Here is a 23285-nt window from a genome sequence, read left to right as displayed (position 1 = left end):
TGGCTCAGGGGACAAGGCGCTTGCTGCCAAGCCTGAGAGAACGAGTTCCATCTCTAGGGCCCACAATATAGAAGGAAATAACTGGCTTCTCCATGTTATCCTCCGACCTCCAGATGCGCTATGTCACATGTGTACCTGCACACACACTCACACGCAAAACTAAATAAAGATGTAAATAAAGTATCTTTAATATTTTTAATCTTTAAGAACATTGTAGCTTGTTTTCAGCCTGGTCCTGATGGGCGGAATGCTTTTCTCTATTTCTTGGGTTTCTGTTTTCCTTGCATGTGAAAGGGGAGCTAGAAATGGAGAGAGGGAGGGTAGAAAAAAATGAAAGGCAAGAACGTACATCACCAAGGTGAAGGGACAGGAAGGCCTGTATTTCTCTCAGGTGACAGAGGGATGCTTAGGTCCTCTGGGGATCATCTAAGACGCAGCATCCAGAAACTGAGTCCAGAGAAAGATGGTGGTGAGTAGGCTTCTCCTCAGTGGCTAGGGGAAGAGAGGCATGCTTTGTGACTCAGAGTAGAGCCACACCTAGTCACCTGCCTTCCTTCTCTGGGCAGTGACACCTCAGAACCTGCTGACAAAGGGGCCTGCCCCTCCTGCCTGCTCTTCCTGTTTCTATCCCGGAATTTCTTCCCACAAACATCACTTGGGTTCTTCCCATCACTCTTTCTTCAGAGACTCTACTGACTGCACTCAGTCAGTCAGAAATGCTGCAGCTACTATGTACACACACACACACACACACACACACACACACACACACACACAAATAGATTGTAGGTGCCACAAGCAAGTATTTAATGCAAGAAGCTAAGTTCCAGAAGCTACTGGTTTTAACTCTAAGTCTATTGTCTGGTCAAAGAAAAACGAAGCTCCTTCCGAACAATCCACCCCAAGTACGCAATCAGACAGACTCTGTAGCCGGGCTCATGAGCTCCATTGTGACTCTGGGTTATTTTTTTTATAAGTTATGTTTTATTTTATTTCTAAGTGGTGTGTGTGTGTGTGTGTGTGTGTGTGTGTGTGTGTGTGTGTGTGGTGTGTGCATGTGAATATTGAAACTGGATGTCTCTATCTTATTTTTGAAACTGCCTCTCACTCTCTAGCGAGAAAAGGACTGGCTAGCATGTGAGAGGCTTTGTCTCAATCTCTTCAGCAATGTGATTACAAACACTTGCACAGCCACACGCTGTGTTTTATGCTGGTATTGGGATCCAAACTCAGATTCCTGGGCTTGCACACCCAGCACCTGACCTCTTGAGCCATCTCCAAATCCCTCCCTTGACCTTTGTGAGGTAGGGTCTCACTATATGGTGTTGACTAGCCTGGAACCGGCTATGTAGACCAGGGTGACCTCGAACTCATAGAGATCTTTCTGTTTCAGCCTCCCCGGTGCTGAGATTAAAGATGTGCACCACCATGCCAGACCCTTTAAATTTTTAGGTTGAATGATGGCTTGGGTAGTTTGAGGAGAGGAAAAGCTGATGGAACTCCATGGAGCTGGAGCGTCAGATTCCCTTGGTATTCTTTAAATTAGACACAGGTTTAGAAAATGACGGGTCTGGACTCAAACCTGATAGAGGAGGCCAGGGACTGGACTCCTGGGTCTGAGGAAGGAAGGGTAGGGTATGGATCCTTGGAGTGTCTGGGAGGAGACTGGGGTCTGTGCTGTGTGTCGCCATGTGCAGGGTGTGTCTATTTCTCTCCTCGTGCCTCTTCTTCCCCCGCCTTTGTTGTTAGGTGAGTAGACAGGGATTAACAGCCTGGGAGGCCAACAAGGATGGTGCTTTCCCTCATGAATGGACTCCATCTCTTGTTTATTGGTGACATTATAAAGAGAAGCATCTTTGAACCCTTTAAAATGTGGGGATCAGCAAAATGCACCCCGACTAGTGTATTAGTGGCATGAGGTGTTCTGGGGGTGATCAGCCTGCTTCAGAGGAGGAAATTCATGCCTGGTACTGAAGGCCTGATTACTTGGCTTGGGAGGCCATAAGGCCTGGGATGGGAGTAGAGGTAATGGGGTAACCTATTGTTGTTTAGTTTAAAAGGCCATGCTGTCAAGCTGCCCTTTAAATGTTTGTATTTATAGCCATAGATTCATGCTGCTCTCAATCTTGACCAGAGAAACCTCTTTCTGCAGTGGGCAGAGATACAGAGAGTCACACATGGTCAGAGTGATGAAAGTAACTGTGGAGTGGTCAGCCCTGAACGGGACAGTGACATCAGAAACTCCGAGGCTCAGAGAACACTGAGGAAGAATGTGCAAAAGAACATAAGAGGAAGAGGCACTGTGAAATGCTGTCTTCTGGACAGGACTGTCTGGTGTTGCACTCCTGAGCACACAGCAAGGATGGTTACCCGTGTAAAAGGAGAAGAAAGAAGGGAGAGTGGAAAGGAGAAAAGAAGAGAAGGAATGGGGTGGGGTCAAGTCAACAAGATCCACCAACATTTCTTTAGGCAGAACCAACTGGACTCAATACCCTACAAAAATAAAAAGAAGGAAAAAGAGAAAGAAGAGGGCATGAAAGTGGGGAGGAGAAAAGGTGGGGTGTGCAGAGGGGGTAGGAGGCAGAATAAAAGGTGGGTATAATCAAGACACCTGTGTGTGTGTGTGAAGCTATCAAAGACTAATATGAGATGCTCTTTTAAAAAAATAAGCATGACATGTGTCATGTCAGCTTTGTAGATATTAAATGTCCAGTGTTTGTGAACAAGGAGGAAAAAGAACGAAAGAAGGAAGGAAGGAAGGGAGGGAGGGAGGGAGGGAGGGAAGGGAGGGAGGGAGGGAGGAAGGAAGGAAGGAAGGAAGGAAGGAAGGAAGGAAGGAAGGGAGGTGCGGAGGGATTGAGGGGAAGAAAAGGCAGAGACAGCTGGTCTTTGTTGAAGACCATTAAAAAGAATGGCTTCCTTCTGGTCAAAAGAATGGAATCTGCCTCTGGTCTGGGTGGAGACACGACACTGATCTGCTTCAAAGATTAGAACATGACATGCTACTATAGACAACTATCTCCTCAAAGTCAATCCAGATGGACCTGCCAATCACCTGGTCAGGAGTCTACCTCACAGGAAATCTGATTCACCTGAAGGCATGCTAAGGTGAAGGGAGGAATAATTATCCCCTTAATGAGATCATGAATTTACCCTTCCCAGAAACCCCTCCTCCACAGAGCAGCTCATGCTGCCTGCCTGCATTTCTGACTTACTTCTCAATCTTTTTCTTTCGGGTACTGCTCAAAGTCCAGGTACACCTGCGCTGACACTCGGGGCTTCTCGCTTTTTCTCTGAAGACCCCTCCCCTGCCACTGTGCGGCTTGCCAGCCTCCACTGCCGAACATGCCAGTAAGAACCATAACTTTCTTTCTTGCCCTTCTCTCTCTTTCCACTAGGCAGCTTGCCTTCTTTTTTAAGACAATATTTTGATTAATTTTTGATAATTTCATATACACCCATCCCCCAAAATTCTAATAAAATTATCACCCAAGTCTGTTTTTAGTTTTTTTCTTATTAACAGGACTAACAATTCAAAGTAGAAAACCCAATTTTTTTGGCCTGGAGGGATGGCTCAGCCATTAAAGGCTAAGCTCACAGCCAAAATATAAGAAACGCCAATTTTTCCAGTAATACCCTGTTGTTTCTCCTCTCTTTAATCATTGTCTTCTCCTCTTCCTCCCCTAGCCTCCTATCCCTCCCATGTCCTCCCCATGTCCCCCCTTTTCTCTGCTCACCTCTTCTCCTCCCTCTTCTCTTCCTCCTCTCTGCCTCTCTTTTTTCTCCTTCCTTTCCTATTGTCTCCCTCCCTTACCCCTTCCACCTTATTCCCCCCTCTCTCTCTGGCTCTTCCCCTCTTCTCTTTCTTTTTTCCTCTCTCTTTCTCCTCCCCCAGGTAAGTAGAAGTTCTTACACTGAGCTACAGCCCCAACCTACTGTCCTGCTGTCTTTCTCCCCATCCCTGTTCCTTCATCCTTTAAGCAGGAGGCTAAGCTCCCACCTCTTGGCATCTTCATAAAGATGAAATGGTTTCACATGTAAACAGTACTGGACCAGCATCAGCACAAAGCACCAGCAAGAGTTGCTTCTCACTCTGTATTACTTCCGACATTTTTCCTGAATAAGTCAATTCAGACACTTAACCGTGCAGGGTCTGCCCAGAGATAAGGATGGGAAGACAATGAAGGTCACTGGCCATTCTCTCTTTAAAGATTTTCTAACCCCACCAGTAATATGGGAGTAGAGAGGAGGCAATGGGACAGGAATAGGCATGGGTAGACCTCTAGAGACTCAAATCCTATGTGTCCCCTCCTTTCCCCTCATGAATGATTCCTCCTGGACCTATTCACCTTGTATTGTAGTAAGGAATTGTAAAGAGATGGGCCGAATCACTGCAGTGTTGAAATATGTCCATGTTAGGATACTGCTATGGTGAAAGATCCCATTTTGGAACAAAGTTAGAACATACCATGTTGGAATACACTGTGTTAGAATATGTCAGGTTAGCTGGGTGGTGATAGCGCACGCCTTTAATCCCAGCACTTGGGAGGCAGAGGCAGGTGGATCTCTATCAAGGCTAGCCTGGGGTACAAGAGCTAGTTCCAGGACAGGCTCCAAAGCTACAGAGAAACCCAGTCTCAAAAAAACAAAAACAAAAACAAAAACAAAAAAAGAATACATCAGGTTAGACTGTAACATATTGGGGCAGGTCATATTAGAATCCTCATATTGGAATGCTGCCATTTTGGCTTGTGGTCGATTGGAATACCTCAGTGTTGGAAGTCATGCAGGCTCTATCACTTCCTGGGTGCTTGTGCTTAAGCGATGAACTTCCCTACCTTGTGCCTGGGTTTTCCTGTCTACCGCTGGAGTGGATGTGATGAAGACAAAGGAGTCATAGGTCAGCATTTCCTGAGTTCCCTGTGGATGCAGCAGTGAGTCAGCGCAGTCCATGCCCTCGTGGAGCTCAAGATCCCGTGAAGAAGACGGACACTGATACAAATGGCTCTGGTCCAGGGCGACACCTGGAAGGAGACACCTGTGGAAGCCCACACAAGAGAATGACTAACCCAGTCGGGACAGGTGGCATTGGGTGGTGTCCAGCGGAAACTTGATCTAAGACGCAGTGTTCCGGCCAAGACCAAAGGGAGAGCTGGTCCACAGGAAAAAGTGGGGAGAGCATGAAACAAAGAGGAAGAAGCAGAGACTCCGAGGCCACAGGGTATGGAGCAACTCAGGACACTTGCTGTGATCTCCAGAGCTGGAGCGCAGAAAGGCGGCAGGGACGGTCAAAGCAGTGTGTAGCCAGGGCGCTCATGGGCCTCCATGCTGGAAAGGAGTAAGTTAAGTTCCCACTGAGCTGGGTTTAAGTGAAAAAGGCCGACCGGATTCTAAGCACTCTGTCTGCCAGGACATGAGGCAAATGGGCCCTTTGATAACTTTCCTATTAGAAATTCATGTACCTTTTGTTCTCATTCATGACAGGTGACCGAGGCCAGTCCCACGAGCGGCTGCAGCAGGTGACCCCAGCAGGTCCGTGATGAGTGGGAGGCCACTGTGGGACCTGCCGGGGTCACCGCATCGTGGATGATAACACCTTTAATATCTTGAGTTATATAAAGGAACTCCCGATTTTGTTTTGTTTCATTTTACCATACGGGGGCTTCAGACCTGCGAGGTCAATACTGAACCGCAGGGCTGTGGCCTCGACTTCTTTTTTCCTTTACATTTTAAGATGGGGTCTCACTCTGTGACCTCAGATGGGCTTAAATTTGCAGTGTTCTTACCTTAGCCTCCAGACTAGCTGGGATGACAGGCCTATGCCACCAAACTCAACCGATTGCTGCTGTATCCTTTTAGTTGTTTTCTTTCTTTTTTTCTTAAGTTTACTTTCAAGGAATAAATGAAAATTACACATTCTTATGGTATTTCAATAAATGTACACATGCAATGTGGAATGGTTATGCAAAACTACTTAACACAGACATTACTTCATATCTTTGCAGTAAGAACACGTAACACCATTTGATAATGCTGAGGAATGTAACTGAGGAATTTGCCCATGCTAGCCATGTTCTCAATCTCTGAGCCACACCCAGACTATCACTGGGGGATTCTAAGCAAATGTTATACTTCTGAGCCACACACACTACCATCACTGTGGGACCCTAGGTAGGGCCTCTAGCAATAAGCCACATCCCAGGCCCCTCACTAGGGGATTCTAAGAAAATATTCTACCTCTGAGCCACATCTCCAGCAAGGGACTCTACAAATGAGTCATCCCCAGATCCCTAGTTCTGAAGGTCCTCCGGCCTCAGGCTGAGGAGTGGGACTGAATCATCCCCAGATCCCTAGTTCTGAAGGTCCTCCTGTCTCAGGCTGAGACAAAGTGCAAGGAGACCCTCTTGTAGTCTAGTGAGTGACCCAGAAGATGGGGAGTGCTGAGGTGGGTGAAGAGCCAGTCTGAACTGGAGCCAGAACATGGACACAAGGAGGAGTGAGCCCCACAGAAGGGAGGCAATGGGACAGGGTTGAACGGCCAGTGTGTTGTGTGCGGGGAATTGACTGTGTCGGGGAAGTAGTGGGACACCAGAAGATGCTCAGGTCGGAAGAGACCTGGTGTAAAGTGCCAACTAGGACTTCTTAACCAGAGTGATGGGAACTGAGCAGTGTAGGAGGTCAGGAGGAGGTCACATGAGGTGCCATGCCCAGCAATGCTGAGGGGCACATTATTCATGCCTGTTGTTGCTACTGCCTGTTGTTGCTACTGCCTGTTGGCTTCCTAGTATGTCTCCATTTCCCCTCCGTATCCCCACACCCTTCCCCAGGTCCCTCCACCCCTTGCAGCCCACACGGACTGCTGCCTGCTCTTCCCACACACAGCTGCATCTTCTCTTCTTCCCGACTCTTGATTCTCTGACCCAAGTTCAAAGGCACCTCCCGTAATCCTCCCAGTTGGTGATATAGCTCTGCAATGCTCCCACTTGTCTCTCGTGGGGAGTCCTCCCTACCTGTGTGTCTCTCTGTACATGCAGCGTCAGTGAGTCTACATGCCCTCCTGGACCTCACTAACTTCTACCCCACAGCATGCCATCCCTGCTCATACCCCAAACAGTACAGGGAAAGAGACAGCAGAGAAACAGAAGATATATAGAGTCCGGGGGAGGGGGGCTAGGAGACAGACAGACAGACAGACAGACAGAGACAGAGTGGCATGGATGGAGAGAAACAGAGAAATCAAGTGGGACAAAAAAATGGAAATAGAGAGAGAGATGAAGAGAAATGAGACAGAGAGACAGAGAGAAAACCAGGCAGAACCAGAGAAATGGAGAAAGAGACAGACACAGATAGAAAGGCAAACAGAAAAAAGACATAGACAGACAGATAAGCAAATGCACAGAAAGAAAGACAGAGATAAAAACATGTGCAGAGAGAGACAGACAGACAGCAGAAATAGAAAGGGAGAGGGAAGAAATAGGGGTGCTGAAACAGGCAAAGACAGAGAAAGTCTGAACACAAAAGGATGAGAAAAAGAAGAGAAAATAACAGAGCAAAGGCTTGAGAGAGGCAAATATGTTTGAGATGGAGCTTCCTCCACAGGCAGACACAGAGGAACGGGGCCAGAGGAGCTGAAGGTGGGGCAGTCCTGGAGGAGAGGGTCCAGAACTTGAAAATATTCAGATCAAGGCTCCAGCAAGACTTGTTAGTCACACTGGCACAAAGGGAAGTCCTTGGCATGGCCTGCCGCCCTTCTTCCTGGAACTGCTGGGAGCGCGGCACCACATTTCTGGGGACAGACAATGCCTGATTGTTGGAAGTTTCTTTCCCCACACGGCTCATCCTGCGGCCCAGCCTGGGTTAGGGGCGGGGGACAGCTTAGCGAAACACCCTTTCTCAACAGTAGGCCTTCAGCTCCCACTCTCCGGGGATGTAGAGGTCTTCAGCACCCACAGAGGGACTTACAGGCTGATGAGTCAGCCTGACCCCACTGAACCTGGGCGGCTGGTTCCAGTGCCTGAGAGATACAAGCCCAGGAGAAGGTCCTGCGGGTTTCCTAATGGGTATAGGCAGGGTGATTGTGGAGGTCGGGGCACCACTGACTAACCTGGGAGCTGGCACTCAGCACTCAATCCGATTATGTCCCAAATCCTGCAAATCTAAAACTAAGAAGGAGCTCCCTTTCTCTCTACATCAGCGCCGCAGGTTTGTCTCAACCCTCTTTCTTTGGATCAGGTTCCAGGCTCATCCGTCCCCTCCAGACTCAAGAGTCCAGGCTTCCTCCCTCAGACTCAGGGGTCCAAACCTCAGCACTTCTCCTTCAGACCCAGGAGAACAGACTCGGCTCCGCCCTCAGGACCCAGAGATCCAGGGTCACTACAGACCAGAGTTAGGCACTGCCTTCCTGTAGTTATCTGGTCAGGGGTCACCATGAGCAGAGCCATGGGGCAGAAGGAATGTGTGTGGGAGGCTTGGGTGAAGAAAAGGGTGTGTCTGGCTTCCTCCTGGCTAGGCAACTGGAAGAGAGAGGGGTTAAAAGGAAGCTGAGAGAGCCCGAGAGCAGAGCCTGCCTCTTTCTGGGAGACCATAGCGCGAGGCAGGTTCCCGTTTCTACTGCTTAGGGCCTCGCACCCAGGTGTCTCCTACCCTGTGCAACTCGGCTCTTAAGGCAACCTTCACCGGTCTGCTCGTTCCCTTCTCCCGTGGAACACCCTGCCTTGCTGAGTGTTTCTGCCTCTGGCTTCCTGTCATACGTGGTGTCATTTTTCCCACCTAAGTGTTGGCAGGTACCTGCTGGCCACGAACGGTAAGACATATGCACTATAACACCTATATGTGGGAGGTGAGTGAAACGTAAGGATGGAGCCCAGGTACAAAAGAAAAGTCCCACTGAGAGGAAGCATGTCGGTGACCCCTTGGGACTAACCTCTCTGTAAGCAGAACGGAGACTAGAATTCAGGGAGGCAGGAAGGTTGGCTGTGCTTCCTCCCCAAAGCAGCTGGAACCATGGACATGGTCCTGCATCCTGTCTTGCATCTGCTCTCACAGGACCCTCAGACTCAAGGTGTCGGTTGGGAAATGAAAAACCAGGAGGTGAGAAGGGGGCAGAGATCAAACAAGGACAGGAGTACAGGACAGGACAGGACAGGACAGGGAGGACAGAGAGGGTGAGGAAGGAGCAGGGCAGGGTCCTGGACAGAGGTTAGAACCTGACTAATGCAATCATTGGCTTCCCCACTCCAGGCGACCATGAAGACGCTGGTGGTGAAGATGCTGGCCATGTGTCTGGCTCTTGCTAACTCAGGTAATAAAAGGATCATAGAAGAGGTTTGTGGATGGATGAGTATTGTTGGCAGAGGGTAGTTGAGGGTGGGACTAGACGGCTCTGAGACTAGCGCTGGCCAAGGACAAGTCTGGAAAGTGGCTTTGAGGGTGGAGATGTCTAGGTGTGGTGGCACATGCCTTTTGCGCCTTCAATCCCAGCACTCGGGAGGCAGAGGCAGGCAGATCTCAGAGCTGGAGTCCAGGACAGCTAGTGGTACACAGAGAAACCCTGTCTCTGTATACAAAACAGGAACAACAAAACAAAAAAGGGGGAGAGGCTGGAGGTGGAATGGAGGGATGGGAGGTGGGGCTGGAGGTGAGGATGGGGTCAGGGACTGGCTGGATGGCGGTTCGTCTCGGGAGGTCTAGGGTCTCTGAGTTCTTCTCTCACTCAGATTCTCCTTCTTTCAGCCTGGACGGAGGAGCAGGATAAGGTGGTACACGGTGGCCCCTGTTTGCAGAACTCTCACCCGTTCCAAGCCGCCCTCTACACCTCAGGCCACCTGCTGTGTGGTGGGGTCCTCGTTGATTCGCAGTGGGTGCTCACAGCTGCCCACTGCAAAAAACCGTGAGTGTCTCTTTCTCTGAGAAGAGAATGGAGGGGGATCCAGAGGTGCCGTGCAGACCCAGGAGGGGGGCAGACCTAAGCACTCACCATCCTGTAAGCACTTTTGATCAGCCAGGCAGCCATAGTTCCAAGACCCTGGGGGATATCCAGGTTTGCGGATACTTAACACCCTTGCGAAAGAAATAGTGCGACACTTGTGTAGTCTATGGATACCTGTGCAGGAGCTCCAAGGGGAGCGGTAATGCGGGAGCCGGTGGAGTGATTGCCCTGGGTTCCATCCCCAGCATCTCCCAAACTGGGCCCGGTAGTGTATCACTGTAGTCTTCTCGTTTGAGAGATAAAGGCAGGAGAACCAGAAGTACAGCTGATCCTCAGATACACGGGGAGCTTGAGGTCAACCTGGGCTACAAGAGGTGTTCTCCAAAAAACAAAAGCAGGAGCTGGAGCAATAGCTTGGTAGTTAACCTGCTTCCCAATCATTAGAACCGAACCTTGGATCCAAGCACCTTTGTCACGTGCCAGACAGCCTGAAAATGCCTGTAACTCCAACTCAGAGGGATCCAAAGCTCTCTTCTGGCCTCTGCACATGCATGCCAATACACACACACACACACACACACACACACACACACACAATAAACACACATCAAATAAAATCTTTTAAAAAATAGGATTAGAGAGATGGCTCATTGGTTAAAAGCACATGCCTGTAGAGGACCAGAGTTCAGTCCCTGCATCCATATGGCAGCTCACAACTGCCTGTAACTCCAGCGTCAGGAGATCCAACACCTTCTCTGACCTTCATGGGCACCTGAACTCAAATGCACATACCCTACCTATTCGCACACATAATTAAATTTAAAAAATCTTAAAAATAAATTCATAAATAAAATTATTCTTAGATTGCATGTAGTACCCATGGCAGTGTAAATGTTGCATAAGTAGTTGCTAAACTACTTTTTTGAGGAAAAGATAGCAAGAAAAAAATCTGTATATGTTTAGTGGTGACATATTTCCCCATATATATTCAGATGTCTATTTATTAATAGTTTTTGTGTGGGTGCACCTCTGGAGGTCCCGGGATAATTTGTGGGGTCAGGTCCTCTCCTCCCACTTTTATGTAGGTTCCGGAGGCTGAACTCGGGTCACTGGCTTGTGCAGCAGTCCCTGGACCTGCTGAGCCATGTTGCCAGCTCCTTTCTCCATATTTTGCTGCTTGTTTGGTTTTGAGTCAGGGTCTCTCTACATAGTCCTGTTGGCCTGGAATTCACTACGTGTATCAGGCTGGCCTCACACTCGTAGAAATCCCCCAGCACTGGCCTCTAGAGCGCTGGGATTAAAGGTGTGCCCCACCATGCTTGGCTGCTTCCGTGGTTTTGATCTGTGATCAGTAGAATCTCTGTGTGTGGAAGGTGCGGTTACGGAGCTGAATGTCCAAGCAGTACCATAGGGAAAAAGCAGAATTCTAGGAGAATGAGTTTGCCTTTGCCTGAGCTGGGAAAGATCAAGGGAGGAGGGAGGAGTGGGGCAGGTGATCTCTTTGGGAGCCTCAGGGGAAGCCCAGCGCCGTAGGTGATTCCTAGCTGCTTCCTTCCCAGGAATCTGGAGGTGCTCTTGGGGAAACACAACCTACGGCAAACAGAGAATTTCCAAAGGCAGATCTCTGTGGATCAAACAATTATCCACCCCCGATACAACCCTGACACCCATGACAACGACATCATGATGGTGCATCTGAAAAATAAAGTCAAATTCTCTGAAAAGATCCAGCCTCTGCCCTTGAGGAAAGACTGCTTTGAGGAGAAGCCTAGCTGCCAGATCCTCGGCTGGGGCAAGATGGAAAATGGTCAGTGAGGGGAGATGGTTAACAGGACCAAGGAGACCAAAGGGAGAGGTCCTAAGGATGGAGATGGATGGTAGATGGCGGGCCATGAGAAGATGCTGGTGGAGAGGACCAGTAGGCTGGGCTGTTCATAGTAAAAGATGGAGGGACGAGAAGGTTGAGGATTTGGACAGAATATGGATGGATGAATAGCATGGAGAACATGACCACAAAATGAATGGCAACTAATAATTCATGGAGAAGTAATGATTAGTCAGGACGTCAGGCCAAAAATGATGGGGGACAGGAGCAATCAGGACATGGTGTCAAGGAAGATGGATTCCAAGCATGAGAGAGAAACAAAAATGGAATCAATAGGAAATGGGGGGAAGGGCAGTGAGGACATGAGAGAAATGGCTCACATAACCTGGCCTGTCTCCCTCCTAGGTGAGTTCCCAGACACCATTCAGTGTGCTGATGTCCAACTGGTGTCCCACAAGGAGTGTGAGCATGCCTACCCTGGTAAGATCACCCAAAACATGGTGTGCGCAGGTGACAAGGAAGAAGGGAACGATTCCTGCCAGGTGAGAATGGGAGCAGAGATGTGAAATCAACCGCAAACAGGAAGACAGAGACACAGACCAAAAGAGAGTGGGGCAGAGGTTGAGAAAGCCAGCTGGGAGGGCACTGGAAGGCAAGAGGGGGAAAGAGACTCCATCTCACATAAGCAGAGATGGGTAAAAAAGAAGCAAGCCAGCTTGGGGCTAAGAGGATGGCTCAGCCTGTGAAACACGTGCCATGCAACTATGAGAACCTACGCTGAAGGGCGTAATGGCATGTGCTTGTCATCCCAGTCCTGGGGGACAGAGACAGGCAGATCTCTGGGGTTCACTGCCCAGCCTACCTGGCCTAACTGGTGAGCTCAGGCCAGTGAGTGAGCCTGTCTCAGAAAAACACAGCAGATGATTCCTGAGGAAGGATGCCTGAAGTCGACTGCTGGCTGCCCCGCGCACACGAACATACCTGCATGCACAAGTACTCTCACATGTTCACACACACACACACACACACACACACACACACGACACCCAGCAGAAACAGGAAGTTCAGATGCGAGGACAGAGAGGCAGACCCTACAATGGCTTGGCACATACGGATGAACCTGGTGGCCTGAAAACTCAAGAAACAATTCCAGTGAGTGGTCACCTTGGTTGAAGTTTTGAATAATTGGAGAGACTCAAAAGCCAAACGGAAGCCACAAAGAGCCGTCCTTCCTCAGAGCTGTAGCCATGGAGCCCTCTCGGAAATGGCTGAGCTCCAGATGAGAGGGCATCACAGCTGCAAAGAGAGGGACTCTGTGCTGATCCCTCAAACCCCGTAGCCGGGCTCCTGTGGCGCTCATTCACAAGCCCTAGCTTGTCTCCAGACCCGGAAATCCTTCTGCATCAGCCTCTGGGATGACAAGCATACGCCACCACATCCACCTAGTTTTCAACACCTTACCTGGAGCTTCCCCAGCTATTATCCTTCCAGACTCTTTTTTATGCCAGAATGACTCTAGACCATGGAGGGCTGAAATCAACACACCAAGAAAGCAAGGGTGGGGGTGAGCAGGCCAAGAAAGTGAGAGTGATGTGGGAGCAGAGAAAGAACAGGTAGACATGGTTGGCCTGGGAACTAGGGGTGGAGAGCATTAAGTGTTTGTCTCCCTCTTAAGTTCCTGCCTTCCCCACCTCTCCCACTGATGTTAGCATTTTTGCCTCTCTCTCTCTCTCTCTCTCTCTCTCTCTCTCTCTCTCTCTCTCTCTCTCTCTCTCACCATGGTGTCTCTCTCTCTGTCCTGTGATCTCTTCCTGCAGTGATGAGAAGCATCTACTCATCCCAGACAGGGAACCAGCAACTGACCAAAAACAGCAACTGACCAAAGAATGGCACCAAAGTCCAACTTGGTGAACCAAAGAGTTTTACTGGGATTATTAACAGGAGCAGAAATGACTCACTCCAGTGTGGGTGACGACTCACCAAAGTCAGAGCTGCAGAGCACACGGCACAGCCTGCAGGCAGCTCAGCAAGTTGGAGAGCGTCTCTCTTTAGCGGTCGAGGCGGTGAGAGCCTCTTCTGGGCAGCTCACCTTGTCTGAGAATGACCCTTAGTAGTTCTTACTGCTTATATAAACTTGGAGAAGGAGGGGTCGAGTCATCTGGTCAGTTTCAGGGACTTCCTGACGTCTTTGGGTTGTTTGCTTACTGAGTTTTAAGGATCTTTGCTGTGGGATGGAACAGGTCCTACCACCTTCCCTCTCGGGTGATGGTTTATCTGAACACCGTCTCTCCCACCTGTATCTTTATGGAACTCAGTGCCCTTGGGCACCCCTCTACCTCTGTCTTTTACTGGGAACTGAACCCAAGTTCTTAAGCATGCTCAGCAAGTGCTCTATCAGTGAGGTACACCCCACTTTTACTTTGAGACAGGGGCTTCCTACATAGGACAAGCTAACCTTAAATTTGCAATCCTCCTGCCTCAGCATCTTGAGTAGTTGAGATGACAGGCATACACTACCGTACCAATCTTTCCTTCCATCTCTGGGTGTCTCTAACTCTCCTACCCCATTCCTCCTCTCCCTTCTCATCCTTCTGTGTAAGTTTCTGATTTTCTTTCTTCCATATAGGGTGATTCTGGAGGGCCCCTGGTATGTGGAGGTCATCTCCGAGGCCTCGTGTCATGGGGTAACATGCCCTGTGGATCAAAGAAGAAGCCAGGAGTTTACACGGATGTCTGCACCTATATCAGATGGATCCGAAACATCATAAAAAACAAGAGGCTCTGACATGAGATATCCCCCGACCCCCGGCTGACTGCAGATTCTCTCTCCCTGAGACCTACCCTGCTCTCTGAACCATCAGATGCCCAGATCTGACACTGATGCTTAATAAATGTAGTGACCCAGAGCACAGATCATTGCTAACTATACCCTGCTGAGCCATTACATCCCAGGGAGATTGGAGGGCATAGAATGCAGTCCTACCCCCACGGGTGTGGTTAGCAGAAGGAATCCAAATGTGGTCACTTACTGTCCAAACACCTTTGGGATGTGTTTCCCTCTATAGTGTGAATGTTCTCATTTGTAAAACTGGGATATTATAGAGCTGGAAAAAAATGCTCAGTGGTTAAGAACACTTACCGCAGAAGCAAGGAGTAAGTGTTCATTCACTTCTACCGGTAAAATGTACACAAAGAGTGCTTTTCACTGTTCTCTTTCTGTGCCTTAGAAGCCTAGCTATGCCTACTGCTTTATAACCAATGTGATATCCACTGCGGACTCCTCTGCCTTGCTCTAGCCCCTCAGAGATAGTCTCCTCAAACTCTTTTTGTAGTGGCATAGCACAGGTGAGAAGCTACGGTCTGCCCCTTTACTGAGGCAGAGGCCGAGAGTGGGCTAGTTTGTGTTGTTGTTGGGTTTGGTTGTGCTTCTTCGTTTGTTTGAGACAGGGTTTCTCTGTATAACCCTGGCTAACCTGGAACTTGCCAGTAAGCTAGGCTGGCCTTGAACTCAGAGATCCACCTACCGCTACCTCCCTCCCCAGAGTACTGGGCTTAAAGGGGCATGCCACCACTGCCCCGTGTGGAGGGCATAGTGTTCTCAAAGGCAGAAGACACAATTGCTTCCGTATTAGCTGAGGATCAGAGTAACCTTACAACATTCTTTTTGATAGGACATAGTGACTATTTCAGATACAACATGACAATTAATTTTGATTTATGCCTTTTTGGTTATTTTTGTTTATGTTTAGTTTGTATAAATATTAACTATTTTAGTGAATCTATCTGGATCATAATCAGGGCCATGGAAATTCCAAATGTAATGCCAAGAGAGACACAGCTGTTGGCAGAGGAGGGCTGAGAGCTAAGCAGAGTCCAAGCAGACCTGGAGTCAGGACAAGAAGGTGTCTGTTACCTTAGTCACTTCCGTAGCAGCAAAAATAAGGAGGTGAAGCCAAGTGTGGTGCACGCCTTTAAACCCAGCACTCAGGCAGCAGAGGCAGGTGGATCTCTGTGATTTAGAACCCAGCCTGATGAACACAGTGAGTTTCAGAAAAATCAGACAAACACACAAAAAAGGAGGTGTGAGGACTGTGCTGTTACGGCAGGGTAAGAGTGATGGAGATAAGGGTCGTAAAGGACCTCGGGTACCAGCATCTGAGATGATGACCATCATAGGAAGGCACGGAAAAGTAGACCAGCCGTATGCGGGGAGCCAAAGGGAAGAGACCTTAACTGTGGAGTGTGGGAGCAGTTTTGGTGATGGTGCAGGGAGAGAAGAGGTGGAACTGGGACTGAGGGGGTTAAAGAAAGGTGTGGAGGTGAGCAGTAAGGGAAACCCAGGTATAAGAGCTTCTGGAGATCACACTAGACAAAGGAAGCCAGGGTTTGAAGCAGGAAAAAGAGGTGACACAGGGGATATCAATCAACGGAAGATGATGTGACTGAGGGACCGGCAGGGGAGACTGGGCTTGACTCTGAGAGAGAAAAAAAACAGGGTCAGAGCTGAGTTAGAACCTTAAGGAGTTTTTTAGCTCTTGAGACAAGGTCTCCTGTAGCCCAGATTGGCCTTGAACTCTTTAAGCAGCCAAGGGTGGCCTTTAACTTCTTATGTCCCTGCCTCAGTCTACTGAGCACTTAGACTATGCTCGGTTTTATGTATGGTGCTGGATTCTATCTTAGTTAGGGTTTTGCTTGCTGTGAAGAGACTCTATGACCACAGCAACTCTTACTAAAGAAAGCATTTGCTTGGGGCTGGCTTGCAGTTTCAAAGATTTAGTCCATATCATCATGGCGAGAAACATGGCAGCGTGCATGGTGCTGGAGGAGCTGAGAGTTCTACATCTTGATCCACAGGCAACAGGAAGTGAACTGGCTATGAGCTCAAAGTCCACCCACACAGTGACACACTTTCTCCAACAAGGCCACAGCGTCTAATAGTGCCACTCCCTGGGGGCCAAGCATTTGAACACTGGAGCCTATGGGAACCATTTCTACTCAAACCACCACGCTGGGGAACGAACCAGGGGCTTTGAACATGTTGGGCAAGTTCTTTGCTAGAGCTTTGACCTAAGAACCAAAGAAACACTAATTTTATAGACAATTCACAAGGGGGAAAGCAGCTGACATTCTGAGTAAATGGGAGGATAAAGTGACAGCCACGCAGTCTCAACCAACACCCAATAAAACATTCAGAACAGTAAAAACAGTCATGAAGCTGACCAGAGCCACCAGGAAGAACACAGAAAATGGGTGTTCATACCAGGGTGCACGTCAGCTCCCTAAGTGGGCTCTTCTCTCTCCCATTTAACCGGGAGCATGCTTATAGTCTGGAAGGATGCATCCGTGACCACCAAGGCAGGGATCAGGCTGGGAGGCAAGCAGGCATGGCACTGGAGCAGAATCTAAGAACTTACATCTTACTCAGCAAATTAGAAGCATAGAGAGAGCGTGACTGGCCTGACATGGGTTTTTGCAACCTCAAAGCTCGGACATACCTCTTCCAACAAGGTCACACCTTCTAATCCTGCCCCAAACACTTCCATCAACTGGGGACCAAACATTCAAATATATGAGCCTATGAGGACCATTCTCATTCAAACACCACACTCCACCTACTTAAGCCATTAAGGCAGGATAACAGAAAGTTTGAGTACAGTGTGAGCAATTTAGTGAGTCCTGTACCCAAATTAAAAAGTAAAAGGAGGGTAGGGGTGCAATTCACTACAGCCCTGCCTAGAATCCTCCAGTGAGGTCTGGCTGTGTGGCTGTGTGTAAAATATCTGCCTGGCATTTTTGAGGTCCTGGGTCCCCTGCTTTCTCATGATCCCGCTCAAAAATACCTATCAATGAAAGTGGCATTGTGACCACAAGAACACAGTAATAGCCATCTTCAAACACACATTCATCACGTGGGCATAATTCTATGTGTCAGCTCATTAGTTCCTATCATGCCTGTGTTGTGTGAAACGTAACTGCTCCCAGCTTGTAACCAACGAAACTGAGGCACAGGGAGGGTCCACAGTTCGGGTCCAACCATTTTCCACACTGAAACTGTCTTCCAACCCGTCACCTTTTATAGCCGAATGTGAAGTTTAGATTCAGCCTGTACGTTAGTTGGGCGTCCATTTTTTAAAGTGGAATCTCCTCACATTTGATCTCTACTCACATGCTAAAGAGAATTTGCCTGTTCTAGGCAGTCTTTAACTTTAGCTTAAAATATGTACTGTTTGATCTGGGATTTCTTGTTTTCCTCTTGTCTGTCTTTGGTGCCACTATAAATGGAACTTGGGGTCTCATACACCTTAGACAAGAGCATCACCTCTGAGCTGTATCCCTTTCCCTGTTACACAAAATGTTAAAAGCCTGTGGCGGTGGGGGGTGAGTGAGCACGCCCACGTGTGTGAACGCAGGTGTGTGTGTGCCAAGGCTCTCTTGCGGAGGTTCGATGACAAACTCAGGAGTAACTCCTCATCTCCCACCTTCTTTGAGACTGGCTCTCCGCCTCTGTGTTGCCAGCCTAGCTGATCAGTGAGTGCCCATGGGGTCTCTTGTCTGTCTCATCCCACCAGGAGTGCTGGAATTATGACACATGCTACCTTGTCTGATTTGACATAGATTTGAATTCAGGGCCTTATACATGCATAGCAAGTGCTCTTCTGCCTAAGTCATCTCCCTGCACCCTAAATAAATCTCCTTTGTTTTTCTTGTGGTACAAGGGGAAACATCGAGCTTCACCAAGCAGCACTCCCAGTCCTCCTAAGGGAAAAATCTTTTTAGTTTGTAGTTATGTCAAGTTTATATGCAGTATTAGAATATGTGAAATAATTGCAAGATCAGACATATTTTCAAATATAATGTACTTGGATAATAAACCTTACAGATGTCTGTATTTTTGGTCTAAAACTTAAATGACTTCCACACTGGGTGTTTTTCTTTCAGGAGTGTAGTTCAAAATATTTGAAAGTGTCTCATTAACTTAGCTGGTAAATGGGACAAAACAGTATTATAACAATCTCATAAAAGTAAAACTGTAGGGGGCTATAGCTCAGTCGTTAAGAGCGCTGGCTAATCTTCCAGAGGATCCAGATATGTCCCAGCATCCACAAGGTGGCTCAAGACTGCCTGTAACTCCAGTTCCAGGGGTTTCAACACCCTTACACAGGCATATATGCAGACAAAAACACCAATTCACAAAAAAATACAAATAAGTAATTTTTAAAAGATGACTAATAAAGTTCGATGACTCACACATGGTTAAGAAACTGCAAAGAATACTCAGTAATAGAGTACTCAGCCTCAAACAGAATCTCTATATTACCACTCATCACTCCAAGGCACAGGGAATTTACAGAAGAGGGAGCAGAAATATTTCAAGAGTCAGAAAATGGGGAGGAGTGTTAAGAAAGAGTAACTTCTAGGCAAGACATGGCCACTGTACTCATGAATTTGTAGACAGCACTGTCTACGTGTTTTTTTAAATGGAGAAATCCCATTCTAACAACTTAAAAAAGGGTTGGTTTGTTGAGAAAATCAACTAAACAAACCCTTATCCAAACTAACTAAAAGACAAAGAGAGAATATCCAAATTAACAAAATCAGAAATGAAAAGGGAGAATGTAACAACAGACACTGAGAAAATCCAAAGAATCCTTAGATCATACTTTTAAAACCTGTACTCCACAAAACCAGAAAACCTGAAAGAAATGGATAATTTTCTTGATAGGTATCACCAAAGTTAAATCAAGATCAGATAAACAATTTATATAGACCTATAAATCCCCAAATAAACAGAAGTCATGAAAAGTCTCCCAACTGAAAAAAATAGCCAGTCAACTTTAGCAAAGAACTCTACCAGACTTTCAAAGAACAGCTAATTCCAATACTCCTCAAATTATTCTACACAATAGAAGCAGAAGGAGCATTGCAAAGTTAATTTCATGAGGCCACAGTCACTCTGATACCCAAACCACACAAAGATTTAGCAAAGAAAGAATTATAAACCAATTTCACTTAAGATCACTGATACAAAAAAATTCTCAATAAAGTACTCAAAAATTAAATCGAAGAACACACATCAAAAAAATCATCCACTGTAGTCATAGTTAACCAGGTCCACAATAGCCTGGAATAAAAAGATACAAGTATTTATTTGGGGAAAAACTCACAATAAGGATAGAGAGCCGGGGTCCTCTGTGGACACTGGAAGCTATGAACAAAACTCCAACCATCTCCCAAGACAGCAAACACATTTTTTACCTACACCTTTTAACCCATGCATAGTTCCTCAGACCACACCCTAATGGGCAAGTACCCAAAAGGCTATTGGCTGAATGAATTCCCACACATCCCCTTTATATCTAAATAAGAGGGTTCTAAGCCTAACACAAAACTATATACAATAAGAACAAATATAAAGTATTGTCCAGGAAAAATAAAAGGCAAAAACACACAAAAATATATAACTACAACTAACATGAACAACATCAAGAAAGAAACACATGCTACATGTCCAGTCTAATGTAATTAGCAACAGAGATGATTTCAGTGCTTATCCTATACTGAGGAGTCTAAGTATTACACTAAAAATGTCTTAGCTATGACTATCTAGTCTTCAACCCCATCAAAGACCTGAAAAGGAAAATAATATTACCGAGTAAAGAGGAAGTACAAGCAAGCTACTTCCAAAAGGTGTAAGAAATGACAGAAACAGCTGACTGCCTGGGAAATCACCCGAAGTCTCATTTACAACATTGGGTAACCAACTTTCATTAAAGCCTAGAGTATCTGACACACCATTTTTAGAGGCAGGAAAATTCTAAAGACGTTTGCTTGTATCCTGCTTGTCCAGTTTGGACAGCATGCATATTGCCATTAATTGAGGCAAGGAAAGTTCTTTGCCCAAAGGCCAGTTTTGTCAAGAAAAACACAAGCTCCAAGTGGAGTGTCTTTGGTGCCCAAAATTCTCTCAGGAATAGATGAAATTTTATAAAATGGAACCCATCCAATCTGCCAGATTTCACTCCTTTGAGAACCCTTGGGTTCCTTCCTACAGGTATTCAGTTGTGTAAAAGAGCAAGTAGGACGTTATAATTTCCTTGGCATGTTGCCATGTGATAGAAAGTCCTTTTTTAAACTTTTGTTATTGAAATGGTGTTATTTTTATGAAATTTTGAAGCCTTCAGCACATTTGCAATCAATAATTGATTGATTTCTACATTACCTTGTGCTAGAGGACTTGGCAGACCCATATGGGTCAGATGTGTGTTATATGTATGTAATGATGCCTATTCCTGATTATATCTCATACCTGAATAAGTAATAAAGTCAATTCTGCATCATCTGGTATGAATTCAATTGTTTCAGTATGCAAAAGAACTCCTTCTGCATATTGTAAATTGGTAACTCTGTTGAGGGTTCTTCAAAATCCTTAGTACCGTGAGAATAGCATATAATTCTGACTTTTGTAAGAATCATAAAGGTTTTGCTCCACTTTTTTTTCCGTTAGACTTGTTTATTCAAGTATCCGAAAACACTCTTTCCACTTCCTCCCCTCCTCCCAATACCCTCCCGCTCCCCGACTCCCCCCACTCCCTCCCCTCCTCCCTTACCATTCCCCAGAGCAGTCAGGGTTTCCTGCCCTGTGGGAAATCCAAGTTCCTCCCCCCTCCCTCCAGGTCCAGGAAGGTGAGCATCCAGACAGGCCAGGATCCCAAAAAGCCAGTCCACGCAGATGAAACAAGACCCAGTGCCATTGTCAATGGCTTCTCAGTCTTCATTTGGACCTTGGGGGCTCAGTCAGCCCCCGTGTCAACCACGTTCAGAGAGACCGGTTTGATCTCATGCTCGTTCAGTCCCAGTCCAACTGGCCTTGGTGAGCTCTCATTCGATCAGTCCCCTTGTATCAGTGGGTGAATGCACCCTTCCCGGTCCTGACTTCCAGTGCTCCAATGTGGGTCTCCGTCTCTATCTCCATCCATCGTCAGATGAAGGCCCCCTCTGATTTTGCTTTCCTTGCTCACGATCTCCCTCCTGCTGCTTCTCATTTGGGCATAGGGAGTTAAGTCCAGTGTTCCAATATGTGTCTCTGTCTCTATCTCCATCCATTGCCATATGAAGGTTCTGTGGTGATATGCAAAATATTCATCAGTATGGTTATGGGCCAAGGCCAGATCAGGCACCCTCTCCTCTGCTGCCCAGAGTACAATCTGGGGACCTCTCCTTGGGCCTGGGAACCCCTCCAGAATCAAGTCTCTTGCATATCCTAAAATGGCTCCCTTAGTTGAGATATATACTTCCCTGCTCCAATAACAATGCTTCCTCCCTCCCCCCTCCCATTCCCCCAAGCCATCCTCATCCTCCCCCTCTCCCCTCTCCCTAACCATCTCCCCGTACTTCCACACACACACACACACCCGTGCACCCAAGTTTGCCTGGCAATCTTCTAATATCCAAGAGGATAACTATATGATTTTCTTCAGGTTCACCTTCTTATTCAGCTTCTCTAGAATCACAAATTATAGACTCAAAGACCTTTAACTATGGCTAGAAACCAATTATGAGTGAGTACATACCATATTCCTCTTTTTGGGTCTGGGTTACCTCACTCAGTAAAGCGTTTTCTATTTCCATCTATTTACATGCAAAATTCAAGATGTCATTATTTTTTACCGCTGAGTAAAACTCTAATGTGTATATGTTCCACACCTTTTTTAACCATTCTTCTATTGAGGGGCACCTAGGTTGTTTCCAGGTTCTGGCTATTACAAATAATGTAGCTATGAACATAGTTGAACAAATACTTTTGTAGTATGATAGGGCATCTCTTGGGTATATTCCCAAGAGTGGAATTGCTGGGTCCTGAGGGAGGTTGACTCCCAGTTTCCTGAGAAACCACCACACTGATTTATTCTGTTTTCGTATCCAGTCTCTAAGTCTGTGCCTTTTTATAGGTGAATTGAGTCCATTGATATTAAGTGATATTAATGACCAGTGGTTGTTGACTCTGGTTATTTGGGGGGGGGGGGGGTAGTGGAGTGTATGCTTTTCCCTTCTTTGAGTTCTGCTTGTGAAGGGTCGCTAGATGCCTGAGTTATTGTAGGCAGTGTTAGGAATGTTGGATTCCTTGGGTTGTGATTTGCCTTCTAATACTTTCTGTAAGGCTGGATTTGTAGCAACGTATTATTTAAATTTGTTTTTATCCTGGAATATTTTGTTTTCTCCGTTGATAGTGAACGATAGCTTGGCTGGGTAAAGTAGTCTGGGCTTGCATCCATGGTCTCTTAGTTTCTGCAGTACCTCTATCCAGGACCTTCTGACTTTCATGGTTTCCATAGAGAAGTCTGGTGTAAGTCTGATAGGTTTACCTTTATAAGTTACTTGATCTTTTTCCTTTTCAGCTCTTAATATTCTCTCTTTAATCTGAATGTTTTGTGTTTTGATTATTATATGGCGAGGGGATTTTTTTTTTGATCCAGCCTATTCGGTGTTCTGTATGCTTCTTGTACCTTCATAGGGATATCGTTCTTTAGGTTG

The 23285-nt window shown here is 46.9% G+C and overlaps 1 protein-coding gene and 1 long non-coding RNA gene across 2 annotated transcripts; one reads left to right on the top strand and one right to left on the bottom strand.

Moving 5' to 3' along the window:
* Window positions 1-9: 9 nt before the first annotated feature.
* Window positions 10-19978, bottom strand: LOC146889993 (uncharacterized). The gene is made up of 3 exons (XR_014999540.2): window positions 19919-19978; window positions 4839-5038; window positions 10-299 (listed from the first exon to the last, which is right to left on the bottom strand). It is a non-coding gene; the product is annotated as an uncharacterized LOC146889993 (long non-coding RNA).
* Klk6 (kallikrein related peptidase 6) lies at window positions 8555-14659 on the top strand. Its single transcript, XM_048438208.3, has 6 exons — window positions 8555-8803; window positions 9241-9301; window positions 9733-9889; window positions 11488-11735; window positions 12159-12295; window positions 14380-14659. The coding sequence occupies exons 2-6, from the start codon at window positions 9247-9249 to the stop codon at window positions 14536-14538; spliced, it is 756 nt and encodes a 251-aa protein (XP_048294165.3). The 5' UTR covers window positions 8555-8803; window positions 9241-9246; the 3' UTR covers window positions 14539-14659.
* Window positions 19979-23285: the final 3307 nt, after the last annotated feature.

The sequence above is a fragment of the Myodes glareolus genome, chromosome 24, assembly GCF_982192425.1.
Source record: "Myodes glareolus chromosome 24, mMyoGla1.1, whole genome shotgun sequence".
Taxonomy (NCBI): domain Eukaryota; kingdom Metazoa; phylum Chordata; class Mammalia; order Rodentia; family Cricetidae; genus Myodes; species Myodes glareolus.
This window is presented reverse-complemented; position numbering and strand designations above follow the sequence as displayed.